General features: G+C 47.5%; 1 protein-coding gene across 1 annotated transcript in view; it reads left to right on the forward strand.

Moving 5' to 3' along the window:
* The window catches only part of PAPPA2 (pappalysin 2), an 888,990-nt gene that overhangs the window by 824,108 nt on the left and 40,119 nt on the right, over window positions 1-24,763 (forward strand). Inside the window, exon 21 of the mRNA XM_078650337.1 lies at window positions 14,781-14,879. Coding sequence (XP_078506463.1) covers window positions 14,781-14,879 — 99 coding nt within the window. The remainder of the gene's footprint in view (window positions 1-14,780; window positions 14,880-24,763) is intronic.

Consider the following 24,763-nt stretch of genomic DNA (forward strand, 5'->3'; position numbering starts at 1 on the left):
TTTGCGCCTCCTCTCGCCAGCGATCAAAGACAGAGTCTGACCACGGATCACAGTTTTATAGGCCTCCCACAGGGAGACCGGGGAGGACACCGATCCCTCATTTTCAGCAAAGTAGAAGTCCATACACTTGACCACCTCCGATCTGATTTTGGGATTCTGAAAATGCCATGGATTGATCGGGGCAATCCGACCCCCAGCCCCCAGCTGTACATCGATTTGAAGCCAAAGCGGGGAGTGGTCGGAAATCCCCCTAGCCAAATGCTTGATTTCACGTACCGAGACCAACTGCACCACCGGCACGAGGATATAATCGAGTCTCGAGAGACTCCCATGAGCTCCCGAGTGGAAGGTGTACTGGAGCTGTCCAGGGTGCAGCTGTCTCCAACAATCCGCCAGCCCAAAAGCATCCAAAAATTTCCCCAGCCATAACTGCGATGCGGGAAGAAGCCTGGGGGGGCTACGGTCACTCTCTCCATTAACCACAGAATTAAAATCGCCACCCAATACCAACAAACCATCAGGCAGCCCCAGAATCACCCCACCCAAATCGGTGAATGTAGTAGACTGCAGACCAGGCGGAACATAGACAGACACTATGGAGATCAACTTCCCCTCCCACCTCCCCGTAATAGCCGCGTAGCGGCCTTTGTCATCCAACACCGTGCCATCTATCTCCAGGGGGAGGGAGTTCCTAACCAGGATACCTGCCCCCCTCGATGCAGTGGTAAAGCCGGAATGGGCCACCAAACGGTAACCTCACCTCTTCAATGCCCGACACGTATTACCCACCAAGTGCGTCTCCTGGAGCAAAACCACATCTGGGGAGGATCGCTTCAAATACTGCAGTACTATCCCCCGCTTTATCCTGTCACCATGACCGTTAACGTTCCAGCTCAACACCCTCAGCCCCCTACCCCCCATCCCAGAAGTAAACAGTCTGCCCCCCCACCATGAAACAAGCACATAGCAGCAAATATGGAACAAAGCGCAGCCTCGATACAAACAAGAAAGAAAGACCCCCCCCACCACCCCCAGTGAACCCACAAAACACAAACCCCCCTCCCTGCACCCCTGCGGTAGACCGAAAAGCCACCCCAACTTGCAGTGTGCCTGTCGCCCCATTAAACTAACCTACAAAAAGAGAGGAAAAGTCCCCAGAGGAGGAAGATTCCCCATTCCCCCCCACCCCCGGGTATCCATATTATAAAAACACAGTCTCTGAGCCACTGCCGTGAAGTCAGGTTCGCCGATGCAGACTCACTACTCCTGTTCCGCCAAACCGCCTTCAGCACCCCTCGAGCTCTCCGGGCCATCATGGCGCGTCGGCAAAGTGTCTAACCAGTCACTGGCCACCTCAGGGCGATCGAAGAAAAACGCACGATCCTCATGCTCGATCCTCAGGCGGGCCGGGAAAAGCATAGCATATTTCAGTCCCATATCTCTAAGGCGCCTTTTCACTCCCATGAAGCCCATTCGTTGTTTCTGCACCGCCTGAGTAAAGTCTGGGTAAAAACTGATCGATACATTCTCAAATTTGGTAGGTCCATTCGTGCGGGAGGCTTGCAGGATAGCGTCTCTGTCCCGGAAATAAAAAATCCTGGCTATTATGGGCCGCGGAGCGGCTCCCAACTTCGGCTTCCCACCAGGGACTCGATGAGCCCGCTCCACAGCGAAACATTTACTGAGGCCCTTCGGTGCCAGGTGTTTCAACACGAGGTCCTCCACCAGGACGTCTACGGGCAGGTCCGCGGAGGTCTCCGGAACACCCACGATGCGAACGTTGTTGCGTCTGGCCCGGCCCTCGAAATCCTCCAGCCGACGGGCAAACAGATCATTAGTCGTCCGGAGATTGCGAACTGTGGTCTGAAGATCCGAGACATCTGTGGTCAGACTCGCAGTCTTGATATCAAGGGACTTGACCCGGTCATTAGTTTTCCCCAAGTCCGCCCTGATGAGGGTGACCTCGATCGACACCGTGTCTATCTTAGCTGCCAAGGTTTCATATTGCTGGCCCATGGTGGTCCGGACACCTACAATGGCGCCCATAACGTCCTTCAAAGTGGGCTCCTCAATTTCAGGAGCACCGTCACCGGTTTCCTCGAGGGCCCCACTCGACCCGCCCGGGGATCCCTTAGGGCGAGTAAAGCGATCGATAGTCTGGGATTGGGCAACCCCTCCCCTGGACAGGCCTCTGGTGGTGCGCTTCTCAACAACCGCCCTGCCCGCCATGATGGGCAACAAACTCCGACGGGACCTTTAGGATCTGGTCAAAGTGATTACCGTCGTGGCAAGTTCGTAAAGGCGAGAGGGCAGGGATCCAACGCTGACTAAAGGTTGGCCACAATAACAGAGCCGGTGCGCCGATTGGCTGCAAGTCGCTGTCCACAACGACCGAAAACGAAACCGAAAGTAACCCAGGGGTAGAGGGCGTGGCGTATCAGCCGTTGTTGTTCGATTACCACCTGGGTACCTCGGGGACTCGAGCCCCCGGTTGGCATACGATGTGGGCCTCAAAGTTCAAAGTGCAGTAAGTCCGGTGTCCGGCGGCCAAATCGATTTTCGAAAAGAATGTGGGCATCAGCAGGGCATCAATAGCAAGTACCCGTTGTCCAAATCAGGATTAATCACAGGATAGTTGCGGGAGGCGGAAAGGGTCTCGGGAGCCTTTAGCTCACACGTCCATCTTGGAAACGCGCGAAGCTCCTCCCTCTGATGTTATTCTTACTCATCTCATTAGTACTCATTGTGTGAACTTAGGAAGGATGAAAGGCTGAGTGGGCACTAGCATGATCTGGCCCTGAAGATTAAAGGCAGATACCGAAAGAAATTGAGAAAAATCAAGTCATTGGTCCCTTTCACCCAAGGGCAGCTTCAATTTAAGAAAGAGTTGAAGACACACTTCTTTAAAGAACACCACATCACAATGTAGAAACAGTCCATTAACCAGCTACCTCTCATCTCACACGCTGGGTTTATGTTTGCCGTTGACCCTGTACAGCTCTCCACTTTGTTTTGGGCTAGGTTTGCCCTATACAAATGCCACACAAATACATATAAAGCATTTGTTGGCAGCACACTTCCTATAATCTTGCTAACAAGCTTCTAAAACCCTGAAACCAGTCAGGGCGAGTGACAGTAATGTCGGCTGCATTACTTTCACAAGTCCTCAAATGGCTTCTATCAGTTCTGGCCTGATTATGCTTTTTAACTCCTGAATGATCCAGTAAATGTTTAACAACCTTCTCATAATGATCATCTTGGACTTTACAAGAACTTTACAGAAAGGGGCAAGGAGAGGACTTGTGACAGTGCTGTATATATTATTGCATACATTACTGGCACTTGTGTGTTTTTTTAGCATAAATGATGCAAGAACATTGTTTATGTAAATAACATGATTTTATTTAGGGTGTTAAATATCTTTAAACTGGGCTATTGTTTATGACATTGATGCATTCTTGAGATGGATCAGTTGAAATAAATAGAGTAAAGTACTCATAAAGGCTGGTCCTTTTAAGTGACAACATACATTACATCACTTATGCATCACCTTTGACATGACTGAATAAACCATAACGTGTGCCAAGCCTTGAGCTGTCTATGACATCACACATGAAATTATTGATGGCATCATAAGTAACATCAGTGATGACACATTTGACATCACTACTTCTAGTAGCAATGTTTTTTGCTACACTTCTTTAAAATGATATTGATATATATATATATATATATATATATATATATGAAATTTAATTATTAAGTGTTGTTATAGTTTATAGCACTTGTTCTGATTACTGTAACAACCATAGTTTTTTAGATGTATCAATTGCTAATGAAGGTTGGCATTGTTTGTTTGGAACAATATTTGAACAGATAGAATAAGGATTTTATTTACAATGCCAGGAAAGATTTTAACAATGCACAATGTTAGCTTGCAGAGGACTTTACTATTGTGAAATGGAGATTGGTGTTCCCTTCGTTAATATCAGTTATTGCTCTTTTTTAATTTTCTTCTACCATTTTGTATGTGTTGCAATGTAAATGCCCCTGTGTAATATGTTTAATATTTGCTTATTCATCTTTTTTGAGCTTTAAATCTATGATCTAGTAGAAATATTTTAATATGCATTGTTTCATTTGTATATTGTCTCTAGTTTCAGTTTTTCGTAGTTTTCTTTTATTCTTATTGTGGCACCTAGAGATATACAATGGTTATAGTTATGTTATCACTGTTAAAGTCATACAAATGCACTGGCATGCATCTTATTATTGGTGTAGTGAAACAACAAGCGACTATATGGTGCTGAGATATACGAAAACAAATACATGGAGACAACTCTTTTTATTATGCCCCTTCCTTGCTGCATCAGATTCTTAAAATTTTCTGGACTTTGAACCTGATTTAGAGTTTGGTGGATGGGATACCCTGTCACAAATGTGACTGCTATCCCTGCTGCTGCATTACAAGTGCCATAGGATATATTGCCTTCAAATATGGCTGACGGGACATCCCTCATATTTGTGACGGAGAATCCCAACCATCAAACTCTAAATTAGGCATTTTGATTTGGGTAGAGGCTTACTTTTTTCCACATTTTGAGTACTCATGATTTCTGTACGTCTTAGCTAGTGACCTTACACAGGTCTTAGTGTTATGGTTATTATTAGATTATTTGACTGTATGTCATTGATAATGAAGAGTATTTAAAGGTGTGTCATGGTGTGCCTGTAAGCCTATGTGGGGCATGTGGAAATGTGAGTGTTTATATGTTTGTGGTCTGTAATATTTACGTGCTCCTGTGAGTCTATCAGTGTAATTTACAATGTAATATATATATTAACTCCATATCTCTGTTTTCTTTAAGACTGTTTGTTTGAAAAATAATGGACCTCATTTACGAGGTTTTGCCACAGGGAAGTGCCACAAGGAATATTCCTGCACTGCCCTGCGTCAAAAGAGAAGGGCAGGAATGCGCCAAATGAATTAGATACAAGGCATTCCTGTCCTTTTCTCCTGTGCTGGTGCACAATGGGCTGCCATACGCCAACACAGGCACCCTTGCGCCATGGTGCAAGGGTGCCTGCGTTGTAGGGGTGATTGGTTTTGTGCAGGAAAGGGACACATTCCTTCACAAAAATAATCACAAGCGGCGTTTTCCTCTTTCCATGTGTGCTGCAGAATAGAGGAAAAATGAGGAGAAAATAAGGATATTTCTCCTTATTGCGCCTCCCTAACGCCACCCCTCTGTGGTTTTAGAATGTGACTCATCCCCAGATTTACAATTCCTTGTAAATCTGGGAATTCTTTAGATTCCATGGGTGCTGCGTGGGAACAGCTACAGCAACACCCATGGATTTCCCTTTTCTGCGTGAAAGGTGCACATTTGTACAAGGCCATGAAAAGCCACACAAAGTGGCTTTGCGCAGGCTTGTAAATATGCTGCAGAACATTACGTCACTGGTTCGTTAACAAAAGATGCTTTCCAGTAGTGCATAAGTGCTGCTAGGGACCTTGTAAATGAGGACCATGATTTTTAAAGTGCTTGTATTTCAGTTGTAATTTTGAAGTGTATTTATCTTGTTTGTTTATGTTTTTGTATCTGCTTGAATATTAGTGTACAAATGTGTTCTCTCAAGTATGCTTCACATTGTGTCTCCATGCAAATGTTACTCTCTGAGTTGCAGGTGTTGTGCCAATAATGTATCTGAGTGTGCCTCTAACTCTGTCGCTGTACCTTTGAGTTTAAGTGTATGTGTGAGTGGTATTACACAAATACCCAGGGCCACTGGAATTATGCTTCTGATGGATACATCTGCCAATGGATTCCTCACCTTGTGAATATCCCGTGCGCCAGCAGCATTCGGATATTTTTCGTAGCTCTTCACGCCAACGAGGACGACGTCACAGAAGCATGGCTCCGCTCGCAGCTCCGCTGACGTCACCGGAGCCATAAGAGAGCCTCGTTGGTGTGATGACGCCTATTCCCTTTTTTCTGCACCATCGGCGCTAACGGTTTTTTGGGACTCTCCCTAGTTTTGTTGCTGCATTGTGTTTTTGGCTCGCTTCTGTTGTTTCTTTTCTAAAGATGTCTTCAAGGAAGGCGGGTTTCAAGCCCTGTCAGGAGTGTGGCGGCCATATGTCCATTACGGAGCCCCACGAGGATTCTTTCTGGTGCCTGTCATTGGATCACGACTTTGTGTTTTCTGTTGCACGATGAATCCGAAGGCGTTGAAGGAGAGAGAGGCCAAGCTGTTCATGGCGAAGATGAGAAAGGAGAAGAGAGGTCGAAGAAGATGAAGGTCGAGGTCGAGATCGAGGTCCGGTTTGAAGTCGACGTCGGGTCATGCTTCAAAGTCAAAGAAGCACAAGAAGAAGAAGAGGCACGGCTCACGACACAGTTCAGATAAGGACGCGGTACCGAAGTCGGCTTCTCCAGCTCCTCGGCATCGTAAGGACTATGTCTCTCCTTCTCCTTCACGCTCGAATCAGTGTACTCCTGCTGGCTCGGCTTCGCCTGGTGCTTCACTGGCGCGCTCTCCGACGCCGGCCCGATCTCCGACGCCGGTTCAGTCTCCGGCTCCGGTGGAAGATGCTCCAGTACCTGACGAGTCTTCGACTCCATTGGCTCCACCGTCGGCACCGGTTGGCCCGAGTCCGGTAATGCCTCAGCCTGAGTTTGTACCGGGCACTTACCCTCCTTTCCGTGGCCCGGGCAAGATCCATCACATTATTTAAGTGCAATGTATGGTGTTTTTGCAAGGGCTATGTACCCCTCTGGAGCGCCTTTGGGTCCCATGGGTCCAATGGCCTTTAACCTGGGGGTTCCTCAGGCTTATGCTCAGGCTCCCTTTATGCCGTTTCTTCCAGCTGCGCCGTCCTGGCATTTCCTTGCATCGAGGACATCAACGCCGTTTCCTTCATCTCCATGCCGTCTGCTCGAACTCGCTCGACTCAGGCTGTGCCTCTGGATCCGTGTTCGACGCCGGCTCCGAATCCCTCGGAGTCGTATCTGGCACCGCCGACGCTGGTTCCGAGGATGAGGTCCAGGCGAGAGGCGCAGAGGATTTTGGAGGAGCAGCGTTTTCGTGCAGAGGAAGAAATGGAGGAAGGTGAACTTCAAGAGTCAGAGGACTTATTTGAAGGTTTGAAGGAAGCAAGTGGCCTTGATTTGTCCCCGGAATGGGAGCTTTTTCCTCCTTCGGATGCTCCTTCTAAGGATGTGGCTCCTTACCACACAGTCATAAGGAAGGCAGCGGAGCTTTTAGACCTACATCTTCCAACAGCTGAATTCAAGTCCAATATTTTGACTGAGGTTCTTCATGCTCCCTCCATTGTCATAGAACCTCTATTGCCTTTTAATGATGCCATCGCTGAACCGGTTTTGGAGGTCTGGCGTAAGCCCTTTTCAGCTCCAGCAGTTTCTAAATCTGTTGCTAAGAGGAATAGGGTGGCTCCAGGGGATCCGGGCTTCCTAACATCTCATCCTTCTCCTGAGAGCCTGGTGGTTCAAGCTGCATGTTCTAAAAAATCTTCTGGGGCCTTTCCTCAAGTCCCTGGAGATAGGGAACCAAAAAAGCTTGATCAGTCGGCTAAAAAGGTGTTCTCAGCTAGTATGGCCTTGAAGTCCACAAATGCCACCTGTCTTTTGGGTTGTTACATTCATGTTCTAATGCACTCTGCGAAACAGCTTGCTCCTAAATTGTCTGAGGAGGACAGACAGAATTTTAATGAGGTCTTGACGAACACTCAAGCAGCTGCACGCTAGGTTATTCAGAGTGGCCTGGACACTGCGTACTCTGTTGTCAGAATTATGGGATCTTCGGTTGCTACTAGGAGAAGTACTTGGCTCAAGTCTTGGGAGTTCTCTCCGGATATGCAGGCAACTCTTCTTAACCTCCCTTCCAATGGTTCTGTTTTTTTTTGGAAAAAAGCAGATGCAGCCTTAGAGAGGTTCAAAGATAGCAAAGGCACAGCTAAGTCTCTGGGTCTACAGGCACAGCTTAGAGGTTCATCTTGCAGAAGGTACAGAGGTTTTGGAAGGTCGTCCTTTTGGACCTACAGGCAACCTCAGCAGCAGCAAACTACACTGTATAAATCATATAGGGGCAAGAACAGGGGTTGTCCTCAAGGTCGTCAGCCCTCCTCCTCCTCCTCCTCTACCTCCCCCATCTTGTCACAGCAAAGCAGCCCTAGATCAACCATTCTGGGTCATGTGGGTCCTGTGGGGGGTCGGCTTACCCATTTTCTACAAGAATGGGAATTTGTCACTACGGACCTTTGGGTTCTAAATCTTGTGGAAAATGGATATGCTCTTCCCTTTTGGGTATTCACTCCAAATTACCCTCCTTGCCAAAGGGCATGTTCAGAGGACCAACTTCTTCTTCTGCAGGAGGAAGTCCGATAGAGGTGGTTCCGGAGCAGGAAAGGGGTCAGGGATGCTACTCCCGGTATTTCCTGATTCCCAAGAAGGACGGCAGGTTACGTCCAATCCTGGATCTTAGGATCTTGAATCTTTTTCTGAAGCAGGAAAAGTTCAAGTTGCACACCCTAGCGCAGGTTCTTCAAGCACTGCAACAGGAAGACTGGATGGTGTCGATCGACTTTCAGGATGCGTTTTTTCATATCCCGATCCTGAAGTCGCACAGGAAGTTTCTCCGTTTTACAGTAGGGTTACAACATTATCAGTTTGCGGTTCTCCCGTTTGGACTTACTACTGCACGTCGAGTCTTCACCAAAGTGATGGCTGTGGTGGTAGCCCATCTCAGCAGGTCAGGGATTCCAGTTTTCCCCTACCTGGACAACTGGCTGATCAAAGCAGAGTCGCCAGAGAAGGTGCTTCATCATTCCAGGTTACAACTCAGCTGTTGTACAAATTGGGTTTCTCGATAAACCCAATTCAAATCTCACCTGGTGCCCTCTCAGCGCAACCTGATTATAGGGGCGGTACTGGATACTACTGTGTGTCGAGCATTCCCACCTCCGCAAAGGATTCTCGACATTCAGGAAATTATTCCCTTGTTTTACAATGGAGTGATCGTTCCAGTCCTGAAGGTCCTTCGCCTGCTCAGTCTGTTTGCTTCCTGCATTCTGTTGGTCAACCATGCACGCTGGCACATGAGGGCGCTCCAGTGGTGCCTCCACAGGAAGTGGTATCAGCACAACAGAGATCTCAGGGAGTCAGTCAGGATCTCCAGAGAAGCTGCAGCGGATCTGTCTTGGTGGAGTGTAGAGGGCAATCTGTCTCAAGGAAATCCCTTCCATCTACCTCCATCGGTGGCCACAGTGATAACGGATGCATCCACTTTAGGGTGGGGTACTCATCTGGGGGACGTGGAGATCAAGGGTCTTTGGGCTCAGAGGAAAGGTTGCTTCACATCAGCTTTCTAGATTTGCGGGCGATACGTTTGGCGCTCAAGGCCTTCCTACCTTCCCTTCGTGGTCAGTCGGTTCAAGTGCTGACGGGCAACACTACCCCGATGTGGTATGTCAACAAGCAGGGAGGAGTGGGGTCGCATTGTCTCTGCAGAGAGGCTCTGCGTCTCTGGTCCTGGGTTCAGGACCATCAGATTTGTCTGATGGCAAATCGTCTGGCCGTAGTTCTGAACGTGCGTGCAGACAGTCCCAGTCGGCAGTTCTCTGCCGACCATGAATGGAGGCTTCATCCTGAGGTGGTTCATCACGTCTTTCGGACGTGGGGAACTCCTCAGGTGAACCTGTTTGCCACTCACGAGAACGCTCACTGCCCGTCATTCTGCAGTCTCCAGTTTCCGATGCAGGGAGCTTTGGGGTACGCGTTTCAGTTGAGTTGGGGCTCACAACTCCTTACCGCGTTTCCTCCCATACCTTTGATTCCTCGGGTTCTGAGGAAGATTCGCCAAGACCGGGCCCAAGTCATATTGATCGCCCGGATTGGCCAAGAAGGGTGTGGTACACAGATCTACTTCACCTCTCGTCGCGCCCTCCGCTCTGTCTCCCTCTCAGGGCAGACCTCCTCTCGCAGTCGCAGGGGCAGGTTCTACATCCCCACCTCCAGAGCTTACACCTTCATGCCTGGAGATTAAACGGGTAACCTGAATTCTTTCTCTCTCCTGCCTGACGTGGTGGACGTTTTTTTATTGGCCAGGCGTCACTCCACAAAGTCTATTTATTCCTATAGGTGGTCCAAATTTGTCAATTGGTGTGGGGAGAAGTCTACTGTCCGTTTGAGGGCTCGCTTATCCAACATCCTTCCGTTTGCTCTCTCTCTAGCCTAGCAGGGCTTTGCTGTGGCTACTGTGAAGGGTTATTTATCGGCTTTGTCGGCGTTCATTTGCTTGCCGGATCAGCCGTCTTTGTTCAAGTCGCCCATTGTGTTAAGGTTCATTAAGGGCCTCACTAACAAGTTTCCGCCCACTCCCTTTATTGTGCCTTAATGGGTCCTAAATCTTGTCTTAACCTACTTGATGGGTTCTCCCTTTGAGCCCTTGCACAAGTGTCCGTTGGGACTATTGTCTTTTAAAAAGTTTTTCTTGTTGCCATTACCTCGGCAAGGAGGGTAAGTGAGCTTCAAGCTCTGAGTTTGAAACCCCCGTTCTTGACCATTCATGCTGATAGAATGGTACTCAAGACCAGGGCTGCTTTTCTGCCTAAGGTGGTAACTCCCTTCCATCTGGGGCAGTCCATTACCCTTCATACCTTCTTTTCTCCCCCTCACCCTTCCAAGGAGGAGGAGCGGCTTCACCGCTTGGACCCTAAAAGGGTGGTGAGTTTTTACCTCGATAGGACTAAAGACTTTCGAGTGGATGACCAGATCTTCGTGGGCTTCATTGGCTGCAGGAAAGGCAGAGCGGTTCATAAGTGCACCCTTTCCAGATGGATTATCTTGTGCATCAAGATCTGTTACTCTTTGGCCAGTAAGGATCCTCCAGAGGGTATAAGAGCTCATTCTACCAGGGCAAAGTCTTTCTACATCTGCCTTATTTAGGGGTGTTTCTGTGGAGGACATTTGTAGAGCGGCAACTTGGGCCTCCCTACACACTTTCGCGAAGCATTACTGCTTAGATTCCGAAGTGAGGAGGGACAGACACTTTGCGCGTTCCGTCCTACTGGACTTTTTGGTATAGAAGGGTGGACACCCTCCTCCGGGAGTGGGGACTGCTGTGGAACTCTTTTCACAAGGTGAGGAATCCACTGGCAGATGTATCCATCAGAAGAACAAGTTACTTACCTCGCTTTTTCTGGTGGATACAGTATCTGCCTGTGGATTCCTCACTGACCCACCCGCCTCCCCGTTGTCCACCCTTGTATTCCTGCAATGGTGATTATTTCTATCTGTTTCTTTTAATGGAAGTGTTTTATTCTTTTTGCCTTAATGTACTGATTTCACTCTGTGTGTGTTGGTTTAGATACTGTGCACTTTGTACGCTGTATATATTTGTGTCAGTTCGTCCATGTGCCTCGAGGGCACGGAAAAAAAGGGCAGAACTGACGTCATCACGCCGACGAGGCTCTCTTATGGCTCCGGTGATGTCAGCGGAGCCGCGAGCGGAGCCATGCTTCTGTGATGTCGTCCTCGTTGGCGTGGAGAGCAACGAAAAATTTCCGAATGCTGCTGGCGAGGAATCCACAGGCAGATACTGTATCCACCAGAAAAAGCGTTACTGAAGGTAAGTAACTTGTTCATTAGGGAAGCTACATATTATGTGATAGGTTCGACTAAATTATGAAGCAAGAAAAGGCAAACTATGCAGCATAAATCAGCACATTTTTAATGGTAGTACTTCATTATTTTGTAATGTTTGCACATCATAATACTGTACAAGAACCAGGCACCTCTCCCAACAAAAAGTTTTATAAAACCATAACCTAGCAAAACATGCACTGACTACGCCAGAAGGCTAACAGTTACTGCCAGACATATTAGTCAAAGTTTGTCTTTATTGGTTTGTATAAAAGAATACACTGATGATATGGCTGCTAACTTTATCCATATTGCTTTCTCCATTTCTCCCCTCTTTTGATCTCCCTCCCTCCACTGTTCTGTATTGTGCCTATTCCTGCTCATTATCTCTCTCTCTCTCGTTCCATTTAGAGTAACATCTGGCCCATATTTCGCCTTGTGTAGCCTGTGTGCGGCTCTGTGCTTATGTCACATAAGGCCTAAGACAGTCATGTTATACAAATGGTGAGCCTCATTTACAAGATTTTTCCGCAGGGCAGAGCCGCAAGGAACCTTGCGGCTCTGCCTTGTGATAGAAGAAAAGGGGCAGGAATCTCATTCCTGTCCTTTTCCCCTACGCTGGCACACAATGGGCTGCTACGCACCAGAGCAGGCACCTATGCGCCATGGTGCAAGGTTGCCTATGTTGCAGGGGTGAATTTTTTTCTGCAGGAGGGGGCACCTTCCTGCACATAAACAATCACAACAAGGTGTTTTCCTCTTTCTATGTGTGCTGCAGAATGCAACACACATAGAAAAAGGAAAAATTAGGAGAAATAAAGGTCTTTTTTCTCGTTGCGCCAGGGAGGCATGGAATGCATCAGTTTTCCGTGAGTGTTATGTGAGAACACCTACAGCAACACTCATGGAACTCCCCTTTCACACAGAGAACCATTTTTACAAGGCCATGAAAAGCCATGCAGAGTGCCCTTGATTGGCCTTGTAAATATGTGCCAGCACACTGGCGTAGGAGACCTTGTAACTAAGACCCTGTGGGGCATATTATCAAGGATGTGCAATACATTATCGCCGCTTTTATCGGCAGGAAACTGCCGATAAAGCGGCGATAATGGGCTTGATATTATGCTCTATGAATTCCTATCGAAGCCCATGTTAGATGTGAGCATATTATTAAGCCCATTATCGCCGCTTTATCGGCAGTTTCCTGCCGATAAAAGCGGCGATAATGTATTGCCTGTCCTTGATAATATGCCCCTGTGTTTGTAAGTGTAGCTTGGAATATAAGGTCATTTTGCCTAAGAGTAAGTGTTCGTAAGTGAGTCATATACCACGGATTTGTGTTTCTGTGTGTCTCTGAGCATGTGTCTAAGCCCACATGAGTCTAAAACAATGGATTGTGCAACGCCTTTTTTATGTAAGCTCTACAGCTGCTATAGACTTGCTCAGTAAAAGACGGGCCATTAATCAGAAGATGCTAAGTCACGAGTGGTCCATGACTTCCCTCCCTGCCCTCAACAATGGTAATAAATTGAAACATGCAATCTATCAGGCAGTAAACATTGATTTTCTTATGCGAATTTCACACAACTGTGGTAATAAATAGGCTTTTGACCTTTGGCTTGTAGTGATAAATAGGTGTGAGTGCGTGTTTAGTAATAAAACTGCTCTAAGCAAAATGATTTTGGGTTACTTCCATTTTTCTTTCTATAACGTAAATGGATATATATTTATATACGGTTTGCTGTAGCGTGATTCATGTTTCTTCTGCCCACAACAGTATACAGCATGGGTTAGTGGATCAGCCCAATTCAGTCATTGGCTAACTGCCCTGTCAATTACAGTTTTCTGCTCTATCAAGGAGCTCATTCCATTCAAAGTAGTTCCCTTCAGTTCCAAGAACCACTGTGGGCAAATGTGTTAGTTTTTGAGCCAAATAATTGTTTTTCTTTTAGCCAGTTGTTTATGTGTGCACCCTCCCAACAAACAAAAGTTTCATAAAACAAGCACTGACAATGTCAAAAGGCTAGCAATCACTGCCAGATCTATTAGTCAATGTTTGTTTTTATTGGTTTGTATAATAGGATACGCCAATGGTATGGCTGCTAAAGTTTTCCATATTGCTCGCTCTATTTCTCTCCTCTTCTGATTTCCCTCCCTCCACTTATCTGTAGTCTGCTTATTCCTGCTCATTATCCCCCAGATTCATCAACAAAGCAATTTGCGATTCCTTAATAGCGAAAAATACCGATTCGCTATTACGGAATAGCAAAATGCTATTCATCAAGAAATCGCCAAAAAAATAGCGATTTCTACTAATTCCTTAATTGCGACTCGCAAATTGCGAGTCGCAATTAAGGAATTTCTCCCCATTCATTCCTATGGGCCTAGAGGCCCATAGGAATGAATGGGAAGACAATCTCAATTTGCTAATCGCAATTAGCGATTCGCAAATTGAGATTGCGATTTCAAGGGTGCAGGGGTGTCCAAAGGACACCCTGTTGCACCCCTGAAATTGATGTGTGCACATATGTTGCGCACACACATGCCCATCATTTGGGATGATGAATCCCAAATGCAAAAATAGCGCTCGCAAAGGGCCAGATTCTCAGAATCTGGCCCTTAGCGAGCCGATTTTACTTTGATGAATCTGGCTGTATGTCTCTCTCTCTTGTTTCATTTAGATTTGCCTCTGTCCCATATTTTGCCTTGTTTCGTTGCACTTGCTCATATTCTCTTCTATTTTCCAGAGCTTGTTTAGGCGACCAAGTAGAGACTAGACCACCATTGCCCATCCATGCCATAACAGTTTAACCTCTTGCTTTAGGAGTTGGGGAAATGTTACTTAGCCTGTAAAAGAAAAAAAAACCTCCACTACCATGCACTTTTCCCCTCTTTGCAGAGAGATATCTCCACCGCCCCAATTCAATTAACTTTTCATTAATGCATCTTTTTCTCTCCTTTCTTTCTATTACTTCTTTTCCACCTGTGCTGAGGTACATCCCTCTTCTGTGTCACTCCACCATACTCTCCTTTGCTCCATGTTTTTCTCTCTCAGTCTCTGTTGTCTATATCTCTAGTGATATTCCATGTCTCACTCTATTTTGCTTCCCTCCTCAGCCTTTCCAAGCCGATGGCTGGTGTGATATCATCAACAACCGGGCATACTGCCGATATGATGGCGGCGACTGCTGCGCGTCCACCCTGTCCTCCCAGAAGGTAAGAGGATCCTTCGCTACACATGCTGCATGTTACTACTCTAACCTGCAAACTGTAACTGTACATCAAGCCTTGGATACATATTAAAGGAAGTGCATAGGATCACATGGTGATCCACAGGTGAGCTCCGGAATCCACTGTTTCTGCATTCATTCCAGAACCAAACCAAGCAGAGAAGCGTAACATCCCTGTATTACTTCATGTCATCAGATCTGTGACCCAAGCATTGAGGGGTCACTGCTGGGTCACAAAGGTTTGAGATATAGCTTTGGAAGAAAATGTATTGCCGAGATTAGGGAGAGGTGGGATGGAATCTAATTGTATAGTTCCATTGTATTCCTTCCTCTGAAAGGTTTGGTCTCCATAGGTTTCACTATTTTCAGAATGACTGGCTTCTGATCAATTATCCCATCACTAATAGTTGAAGAGACATAATGGAAATGGTAATCTAATAAATATTGTTATTAAAAGTGAGAGATACAAGAACATATAATATCACCTGATTACATTGAAGTTCATGTTAGCAATATGCAGTAGTTTTTATTTTATTGAGTGTTATATACCGCAAATTTGCTCCAAGGTCTATAATAGCACTTTACATAGTTTTCAAAGTAGCAGTTATATGAGTTGCAAATGTAGTAAATGCAATTTATTTTATTTTGAAAGTTTTATATAGCGCAAACGTGACCCTTGCAGGTATCAGAGCGCTTTACAATTGTCCAGAAAGCAGAAACCTGTACAATCTATAATGCAATAGGACTCCACACCAGTTTAGAAAATTAGAGAATATTTTATGAGTAATAAAATACCAAAATGACAAAAACCCAATAAGTAGAAAAGATATACATTTTTAAAGAATAAACTGTTTTCTAGTGCTTAAAAACAAATAGCGCCAGCCGGGGCTATCTGGTTGTGCTTGACTGGGGCAAATCCAAAAGTTCAGGCAAACTGCAAATGAGCACAGGCCAGACTCAGGGACCAGCCTTGGCCCCAACAGCATACAGCATGGTGCAATGGATTAGCCCAATTCAGTCATTGGCTAACTGGTACCTTCAATGAGTCGACGCAGAGGATGCTTGGAGCAAGGGAGGCGATGTGTCACTTTCAATCTCACAGATGTGGAGATGCATCGATTGCGAGATGTACAAAGTCGAGGATGTGTTGAGTGTCAAGATTCAGTGAACGTTGTGGCGATGTGTCATCGTCGAACGTCTGGGCCATAGGCGTTGTGTGCAGCATGAAGCTATGCGTTAGCGCACATCAGAGCAAAGTCAGAGATGCGTTGGAAACAGGAGATGATGTGTCACGCAGTCGCAATGAGGAGTCTACGGTTCGAGCAGCAGTGGCGATGTGTTGGTGTAGAAGGAAACGCACTGGTTCTGATCAGTGCAACGTCATCAAGGGGTACATTTTCTGGGTTGCAGCACTGAAAACTCACTTCCAAGGGCCCAAGACTAGATTGAACAACTATGCAGAGCAGGAGGACTCACAAAAGACAGAGTCCAGGTACCAGTTGCAGATTGCACGGTGAAGTCACAGCCCCCTCAGAATATGCAGGTAATCTGCTACTGATAGTAGGCAAACAGGGACTAAATGTGGTATCCAACCTGAGAAGGTGGTAACACTAAAAAGAATGAGGGTTCATCTGATTGCGGGTTTAATATTGAACTTGAAATTGGTTCATGCTAACTCCTGACTCTTACAAGGGTGAGACCTTTAGCTGGGGGGATAACAGAGGGAGAGTGGTGGGTGGGTTAAAGTACTTTTTTTCTTGAAACGACAAGCCCTGATCTATGAATTGGTATTATTGTGTCTGTTGGTGGATCGTTGAGCGCTAAGCTCGAGCATGCCACACTATGTGACTGAGAAGCCTGTCACAGCTCATCCTCACTACTCAGAGAGTTCACTGCAGAAGGGGTTGTACTTGGCCCACTTTGTAGAGTCATAGTAGGATGTGCCCCAGGACATCAGTGGCAAATTACCTCAATCCCCTTGGTTAACGGTCCAGCATCCCCCGCCTGCTCTCTGGTCCCCTGAATGGATTAAAACACTCCATAATGGTGAACTGAGAGCCTTCTTAAAAGCTGTCTAGGGATCACTGGGTGCAGTCTTATGGGCGTTCAGCCACAAGATGGGAAACCACTGAGGGTCAGCAGAAGAGCCATAGTAGCCTTGGTAACCTGTAGAGGGGTACTAGAAGCCTGAAGCATGCAATCTGACCCCCTCTCCACAATCTGTTTGGCATATACTGTTGTGGTAGAATTACCTCAGAGTAGGCCCATGCTCTGTGCATCTGTCTCTGGCTTATGCTGTTTGGGGCAGAGCCTACATTGTATCGCGTGCTGGAGCAGGAATCGGCCTCAGATCCCACAGGAATTTTTTTTGCTGTCTGGGCATTATGCTAAACAACCTGCATTTTGACTGCGAGTGCTGTGCCTGTGTTGTGTGTGAAAAAGGCTGGCACAGGGGTCACCTCTACTATAGATGTTCTGTATTTCAAGGAAAGCTCGCACTGCTGTTGCCCATGCTTACTTTTTTTTCTGGGGCATATTCTCAAAGACCTATCGCCGAGTTATCAGCACTTCATCGCAGCCAAAGTGGCAATCAATTTATCGCCCCATTCACAAGCTGGTGCTAACAGCCCATATCACCAGTTTACCCGCAATAGCAGCCGCAAAAAACATCGCCACAAATGACACCGGCAGCTAACATTAAAGATATGCAGAGTAGGCATTCCCGTGTAAAAAGCCACCAACCCCAGGCCCGCCATTCCCCCCCCTCCCCCCAGGACTATCCATGGGGCAGCGCAGACAAAGACAGCGGACCTTCGGAAAATGCAACAGCCTCACAGACATAACACCAGAGGATGTCATTGCCCACTACAGGTTCAAAAGGACAACCATCCTCTGCATCCTGAACATCATAGCTCACAGGCTGACAGTTCCAACATAGCGGAAAACCAACATCCCTCCACAGACAAAGCTGCTGGCTGTGCTGCATCTGTTAACCTCTGCTACCTTCCAACCAACGACTGCCAGAGTCGGAGGAGTCCCACAGCCAGCCCTATCAAAGTTACTCACAACTGTCTTGGATGCCATCATCAGCTTGGTACCCCAGTACCTTCACTTACGCCACACTGCGCAGGAACAGCTGGAGACCAAGCAAGGCTTCTACACCATAGCCGACTTCCCGCATGTGTTGGGGGCAATTGACTGCACACATGTCCAACTTGTGCCCCCTGCTGAAACTGCACACAATAGAAAGCACACACATTCCATCAAAGTGCAGGCAATAGTGGACCACCGGGGACTCTTCACCAATGTCGTCGCCAACTACCCAATTAGTGTGCATGATTCCTACATCTTCCGACAGTCCATCATCAACCGGTGTGTCCAGGATAGCACCTACGGAAATTCACTGCTCGTTGGTGAGTACCAAATGAACACACCACACACCCCAAATCTACAATCATGCAACTCACAACTCTGGGAATGTGCACGTTACAAACTCACGTACACCATACCAAACAACATGCCCACCCACCAGACATGACAGCACAACTTACTGTGGTAACCAGGTCTAGCCATGTACATGAGCCATCAATGGCATGGCACCTCAGCCACACAATAGCAGATTGTGGGGAGAGGTGAGAACCAGGCATGTGCGAAGGAGGCAAGTGACCCATGAATGAGAATGTACAAAATACCAAGTGTGGCATGGATGTGTTGGCCAGACTGCAGTATGCAGACCACAGACATGTCCATGTCGACATATACTGCTGGTGTTTGGAGTGTAGTGGACAGTGGATGCAACCATGGCACCCCAGACAGTGGGTCGCAGATCTCAAAAATGTAGGTTGTTACGTCCTCCTCCTATAAGTGTGAGCGGAGTGGGCTGCCAGCTTATGCCAGGCCAGTGTAGGGGTGTGAATATAAAGCACATAGGTCTGGGCGTGGTTCTCTTCTGGAATGCCCAACGTGTTTGCCTTGGCGGCGCCTGCATACCCTTTTGGCTCCGGTGTCACGAAGTCTGTTCCCCCAACATTCATGACCACTCACTGGTTGAACTATGGTGGCGTCTGATCATATGACCTGGGGGTTGTCCTCATCATCATGTAGCCCTGATACTGACTTGGTGGTTAAAATGAGTCTGTAGCATTCATCTCCTCATATTGCCTGTTTCTGCTTGGTTCTGCCCTCTGCATTATGCCCTGGAAGAACACCTTCCACTGTCCCCCGCAACCCTCCATGACTTTCACCTTGGACATCGACAAGGACCCGCTCAGCTCTCATGGCCCCACCTCAGTGCACCGAAAGTCACGCTCCCGTGGCAGGGTGGGCCTGTGCCGGCCGCAGTGTATCCAGGGCCACTAACTCTGTGCAGCTCAAGTAGGGGACCCTTGCTGTTTGAACTTTGAACATATTATTGTCTGATCACTGTTATAGTTGTTGCCAGCACTAACCACTCCCTGAGGGCTGTCTTACACTCACCCCACACCCATCCAGCACAGACGTAACTGGACATGTGACCCTGGGAATAAAAGGGGCTGGGAGCACGTGCCCGTAGCCAGTCCCACAAACTATATAAGTGTGTCTGTGTGGCCAGAAGGTATGCATAAGGGCCCCGGGCCCCACCACATTACATTGTGCTGTGTACAGCGGACGCAACCATGTCACCTCAGGCAGTGGGGTAGACCCCGGCCAGGTAGCTGTGTCCTACCCCCCTGTAAGCATAAGCGGAGTGGACTTGCATACAACAGTCCAGCGTTGGGGTGTGATTCATCAACCCGGGGCTCTGGGCGTGGTTAAGTGTTGGCCTTGCCAAGGAGTTAACTAACGCATGTGTCTCTGTTGTAGTGTCCGCACAACCCGTACTGCAATGGACAATGTTGCAATGTAGCATGCTCCCGGAGTGCGGGCTCGGCCGAAATGGTGAATGATAGAGAGCAAGCCTGCTCCGCAGCATAAGCCAAAGGTCTACCCTCAAACGCATGGCGAGGGCAGCCAGCCATCAACTTCACATCTGTGTCCGCACTATCCTTACCATAGGCCTACACACACGTGGCCGTCCACCCTCAGCGCACAACATCACTGTGTCGTTATAGGGCTTGTGGACATGCGCAGACAGGCATGACAATGGTGTGCCGTAGGGGTGCAAGTGATGCAACCACGCAGCGCACACTAGTGAATAGGCCCGGGGGGTGGAGGAGCAGCAGTGAGGCTACGTAATACACATTGATGCCGCTCATTTGCTACAAGCAGTACATGTCAAACATGAATCACTGAGTCAAACATATCAAACACCAATGAACCAGTGAGCTTGCCAACACATCATGCAGGACCAACTATTGACTCATGTCTCTCTGCACTGTCACAGGTGATCAAGGATATGCACTCTGTGCTTGGATGATGACCCCCTCCGAGCCCCGAACACACAGGCCCAGAGGAAGTACAATGCGGCCCACAAACGTACCAGGGGCATCGTGGAATGCACATTTGGCATGTTCAAGTCACATTTCAGGTGCCTGGACATCACCGGTGGAAGGCTCCTGTACAGCCCAGACACTGTGTGCAAGATGATCACTGCATGTTGTGTGTTGCACAACATATGTGTACGCACCAATGCCCCATGGATACAAGTGCCAGATGCACCAGAAGATGATGAGGACGATGAGGCAGGTGGACCACACACCATTGCAGCCACAGCAGGAATAGCCTGTAGGAACACCATCATTGACAATTTCTTCACATGATCACGTCACATTGTGACAGTCCTTAGCAATCATGGGACAGTACAAAATGACCACAGGCACAGCATGTGCAAATGGATGCATTCCAAGACACATTCCGTGTGTGCATGTCACTCATCTGTACAAACACATCACTCAGACGAGTGTACGTGCAACATGTAGTGCTGGCAATTTCATGACTTGAAAATAGATGGTGGGTGTGCCACCTCTGTACAGAGAGGCTGTTTAGGGTGACACATATTCAAAATGCCAGTTCTGTGTGTCACAGATAGTATGGTATCCCACTCTTCGGCATTTCACATTTGTTGCACATCATTACATATGGGCTGTCATTTGTGACCTACAAGTGACAACAGGGCTTCTTTTGGGGTCAAATTTGTACCACCATGATGCAGGGGTGCACCCTGTGACTCAAGTCCCACAACATGAGCAACATGTACGTAAGGGGGAGTCACTGCCCCTACATTCGTCCATGCTATCATTCTTGATTGATCATAGACATGTCACATCTGTGTGCAGGAGGTGTTGATTATCCCTGCAATGTGAAGGGGAGATGCGGTTTCACAGTGTGTTCCATGTATGTTTCCGCATTGGCGCTGTTTAATTGCAAACTGCATGTCAATGTACGTTGTGACTGTTTGTGAGGAGATGCCTATTTGATGCGGGACAATGAACATTTGTTTTACATCACGGATGTGGGAAATCAATCGAACGTAGGTTTTTTACTCTCCTCCTGACACATATTCAGACCAAAGTAGATAATGAATAGAAGCTAGAATGGGTTGAAAAGGAGAAGAGGTAGAAAGATAAGGAGAGAAATACTGAGAGAAAGGAGAAAAGAGAAAGAGTAGAAGAGAGAAAAACAGGAGGCGAGAAAGAAACAAAGGACAGACAGAAGAATAGTAGAGGAAACATACACTTTGAGATTGATCACACTAGGAGGAGGTGAGGGACTCTCTGTTGCCTGGCTTAATACCAGGTGTGAACAAGCAATGGCAAAGTCAATAGGCCTGGCTTGCCCTTTGAACTGCAAGGCTTTGCCAGTGGTGGTTATCAGCGACATAGGAAAAGGTTGAAAAGAAGCCACCTGATGCACTGAAGAGCGGCAGGTGACAGTGAAAAAGTGCTACCAGGTGCACTGAAAGGCATCAGCATTCTGGTAGCAGTGTGATAGGAAGCCACTGGGAACGCTGAAAGGTAGATGCTCACCGACATCTCATGAAATCAATACTTGCAGTCTTGGAGTGGCACCATAAAGCAGTGGCCAGCAGAAGGATGAAAATAGCTGTCACCTTTACTAAAAAGTGGCAGTGACCCAGCAACATAATGAAAAGGAGCCATTGGGTGCTCTGAAAAGCAACAGCAGCCCAACAACAGGATGAGCGGGAGCTGCCTAGTGAACTGAATGTTAGATGGATGCCGAAGTCTCGCGAGATTGAGAGTTTAGCCACCCATCATGGCATTAGCCTATCATACAGAAGGCAATAGGTGGCCATTTTAGGATCAAGCTTGTACTGCATCCATGACAAAAGGAATAAAAACATGCATGATGTAGTAAACAAATATATTTGTTAGTGTATAGAATACTTGTATGAGGCATATAATTGAATGTGTGATGATTGTTCTTTGAAGAAGGGAATAAGTCCCTCGCGCATTACAATAGCAGATGGAAGGATACATCAAAACAGCCAATAACATGAGGTGACTTGGTATACTTTTCTGTGGTGCAGTCAAAGCCCATTTTACGCATATGTTAAAGTTTTTGTAACAATAGATGTGCAGCTTAGCCAAAGTAGCTAAATTTGAAAATCAGCAAAACAATAAGTGTAGGATAACCTTATCCATGCTGATGACGGAACCGCTCCGTCATCAGCCGCGGTGGTGCTGTGCTGATGACGGAGCGGTTCCGTAATGGCCCGGCCGCCGCCCCTGCGCGGCACGTTCTATTAAGCGGGCGGGCCATGACGGAACCGCTCCGTCATGAGCACAGCTCAACCGCGGCTGGTGACAGAGCGGTTCCGTCACCAGCATGCGCCCGCTGCGCGGCCCTCCCCCGCCCCCGCCCCCTTAGCGCTGCGGCGGAAGAGCCGCCGCAGCCATGTGGTTAAAAACCAAGCAACACATTTAGGCCTCTGCAATGCACTAGATAAACACAAACCTAGTGAAGTGAAACTTTTTACTGTAAATACTCAGCGGATGTCCTTAGCCTATACGCTAAATGTGGTCACACAATGTCACGTAGGAGCTGGGTAACTGGAGCCTGCATTATCCTGCACTACAAATGACATGTAGAGTAAGGTTAGAAAGCATAGTTTACTACCAACGCACAGACATGGACTCCAGTTGGCAGGCAAAGCACTGCTACCCATCACTTGCCCTTTGACAGGCCTGGCACTGCTCATTTATCCTGATCACAAATCCCTCTTTGCCTTCTGTGGTTTCCACGCTTTCTTATTCCAAACATAAGGCCACTGATGTGTTGTTAAGTGGTATTACGTAATTGAAGACCAGAGTGTGTAATGACAGGTGTACTATCCTTCCCACTGTGGTGAACTCACGTCCTCGTATGCAGACCATATTTAGAATGTATGAGGTCAACGTCCTACACAATACACACACAAATATTAATATTCATTTGAAAGGGTTTCACTGATGAGGCACCCAAAAAATTAATTGAACTTAGATGTTGAGCTAACTTTCCTTACAGAGATGGACAAGGAAGAGCTGATTCATAAAAGGCCCCCCACACTCATGGCAGAGGCCCCACAGTAGTGGGGGAGTCTCCCACTCGGGCAAAATCAAGACTGCCCCGAGGTCGTCGACTGACTCTCCTCTGACTCTGCTATGAATGCGGTCCCCCGCCACCAGAGCGTAGACCTTTTGTGACTCAGGCCCGCCACCCTCAGGGCTATTTTGATTATCCTTCATAGTTGGATTGTAGCCTTCAAACAGTTGGTCTGCCCCCTCCCCCCTTTGTGGGGCAGATGTGGCAATCCTGCCAAATACCACGCATCAGGCGTTAATCTAATGCATTTCAGTGTGGTGCTCTGCTTCACCACACAGAAATGCATTGCCACGCATAATAAGGCATAGCGCCTCCGCTGTCACTGAAGCACTGACTAAAAATATTATATCGGAGTGTGTAGCTGGCAGCGTGCCGCTAGTGGCGTGCGTGTATTGCTCCTGTAGGCTTGGGGCTCACAGCTGAGCTAGTAGGCTGCTGGCAGGCTCATTGCTACAATGTATCTCAAGATTCATTCATTCCCGCGGCGCAACTCTGAGCCTGACGTCACGTCAAGGTAGTGCCCAATAGCTACTACCAACCCACGATAGCCCAGTCAGGTTGTGAGATACAAGTCTAGTGCTGGCTGATGCTGGAGTGGAGTTTGTGATGGGAGGTCACCTGGCTACTGGATTGCCACGATCAAGGTGCTCGCAGCGTTGCCTTCTGCTCTCACTGTCCGCCACGTGTTGCCAGCTGGTATTTCAAAATGTGACCCCTCGTCTCCGCCCGAGGCGAATTAAAAATTGCTAAAGGAGATGGAGTCAGTGACCGTTGCAGCAGCCGCCAGGACAGACTGTCACTGGGCAGGACTCACTGAGGACTAGGCGGCGGGCAGTAAATCCAAATTGCCTTGGTGGCTCGTGGCTCGTGGTTCGAGCTTGCCTTGCAGAGTCTATGCCTGCAAACCAAGTTGACATAAGTTACCACCAGCCACCCAAGATGAGTCGGTATGTTTGTTGATAACACAAATTCCTTTTTTGGCAGCGCGCCATCAGGCGGCTGGCTGCAGTCAATGGGTGCCGGTCTTGTTAGTTACTCTAACTCACTACTAAGGTGACACAGGTGGATCCGACCATGTGTAACTGTTCATGTTGTTGGGGTCTCATATCTCAGCACATGGCTGAACTGTGTCTAAAGTGGGCATAAAATGATGGATTAGAATGTGACCCAAGTAATTTACCTGTGGCTGAGATTATTTCAATTATTTCACCCAAAACCTTTTTGTTGCTGTCCAGTGGTACTAACATAACATCTCCCTTTATGGCCCCAGAGCCTGGCAGAGCATTTCGTCTAACCGTCCACATTCTAGAATTGCTTCTCTGAGCCCCAGAATCCAACACAGCTCTCTTT

Source organism: Lissotriton helveticus, chromosome 1_1 (assembly GCF_964261635.1).
Source record: "Lissotriton helveticus chromosome 1_1, aLisHel1.1, whole genome shotgun sequence".
Taxonomy (NCBI): Eukaryota; Metazoa; Chordata; class Amphibia; order Caudata; family Salamandridae; genus Lissotriton; species Lissotriton helveticus.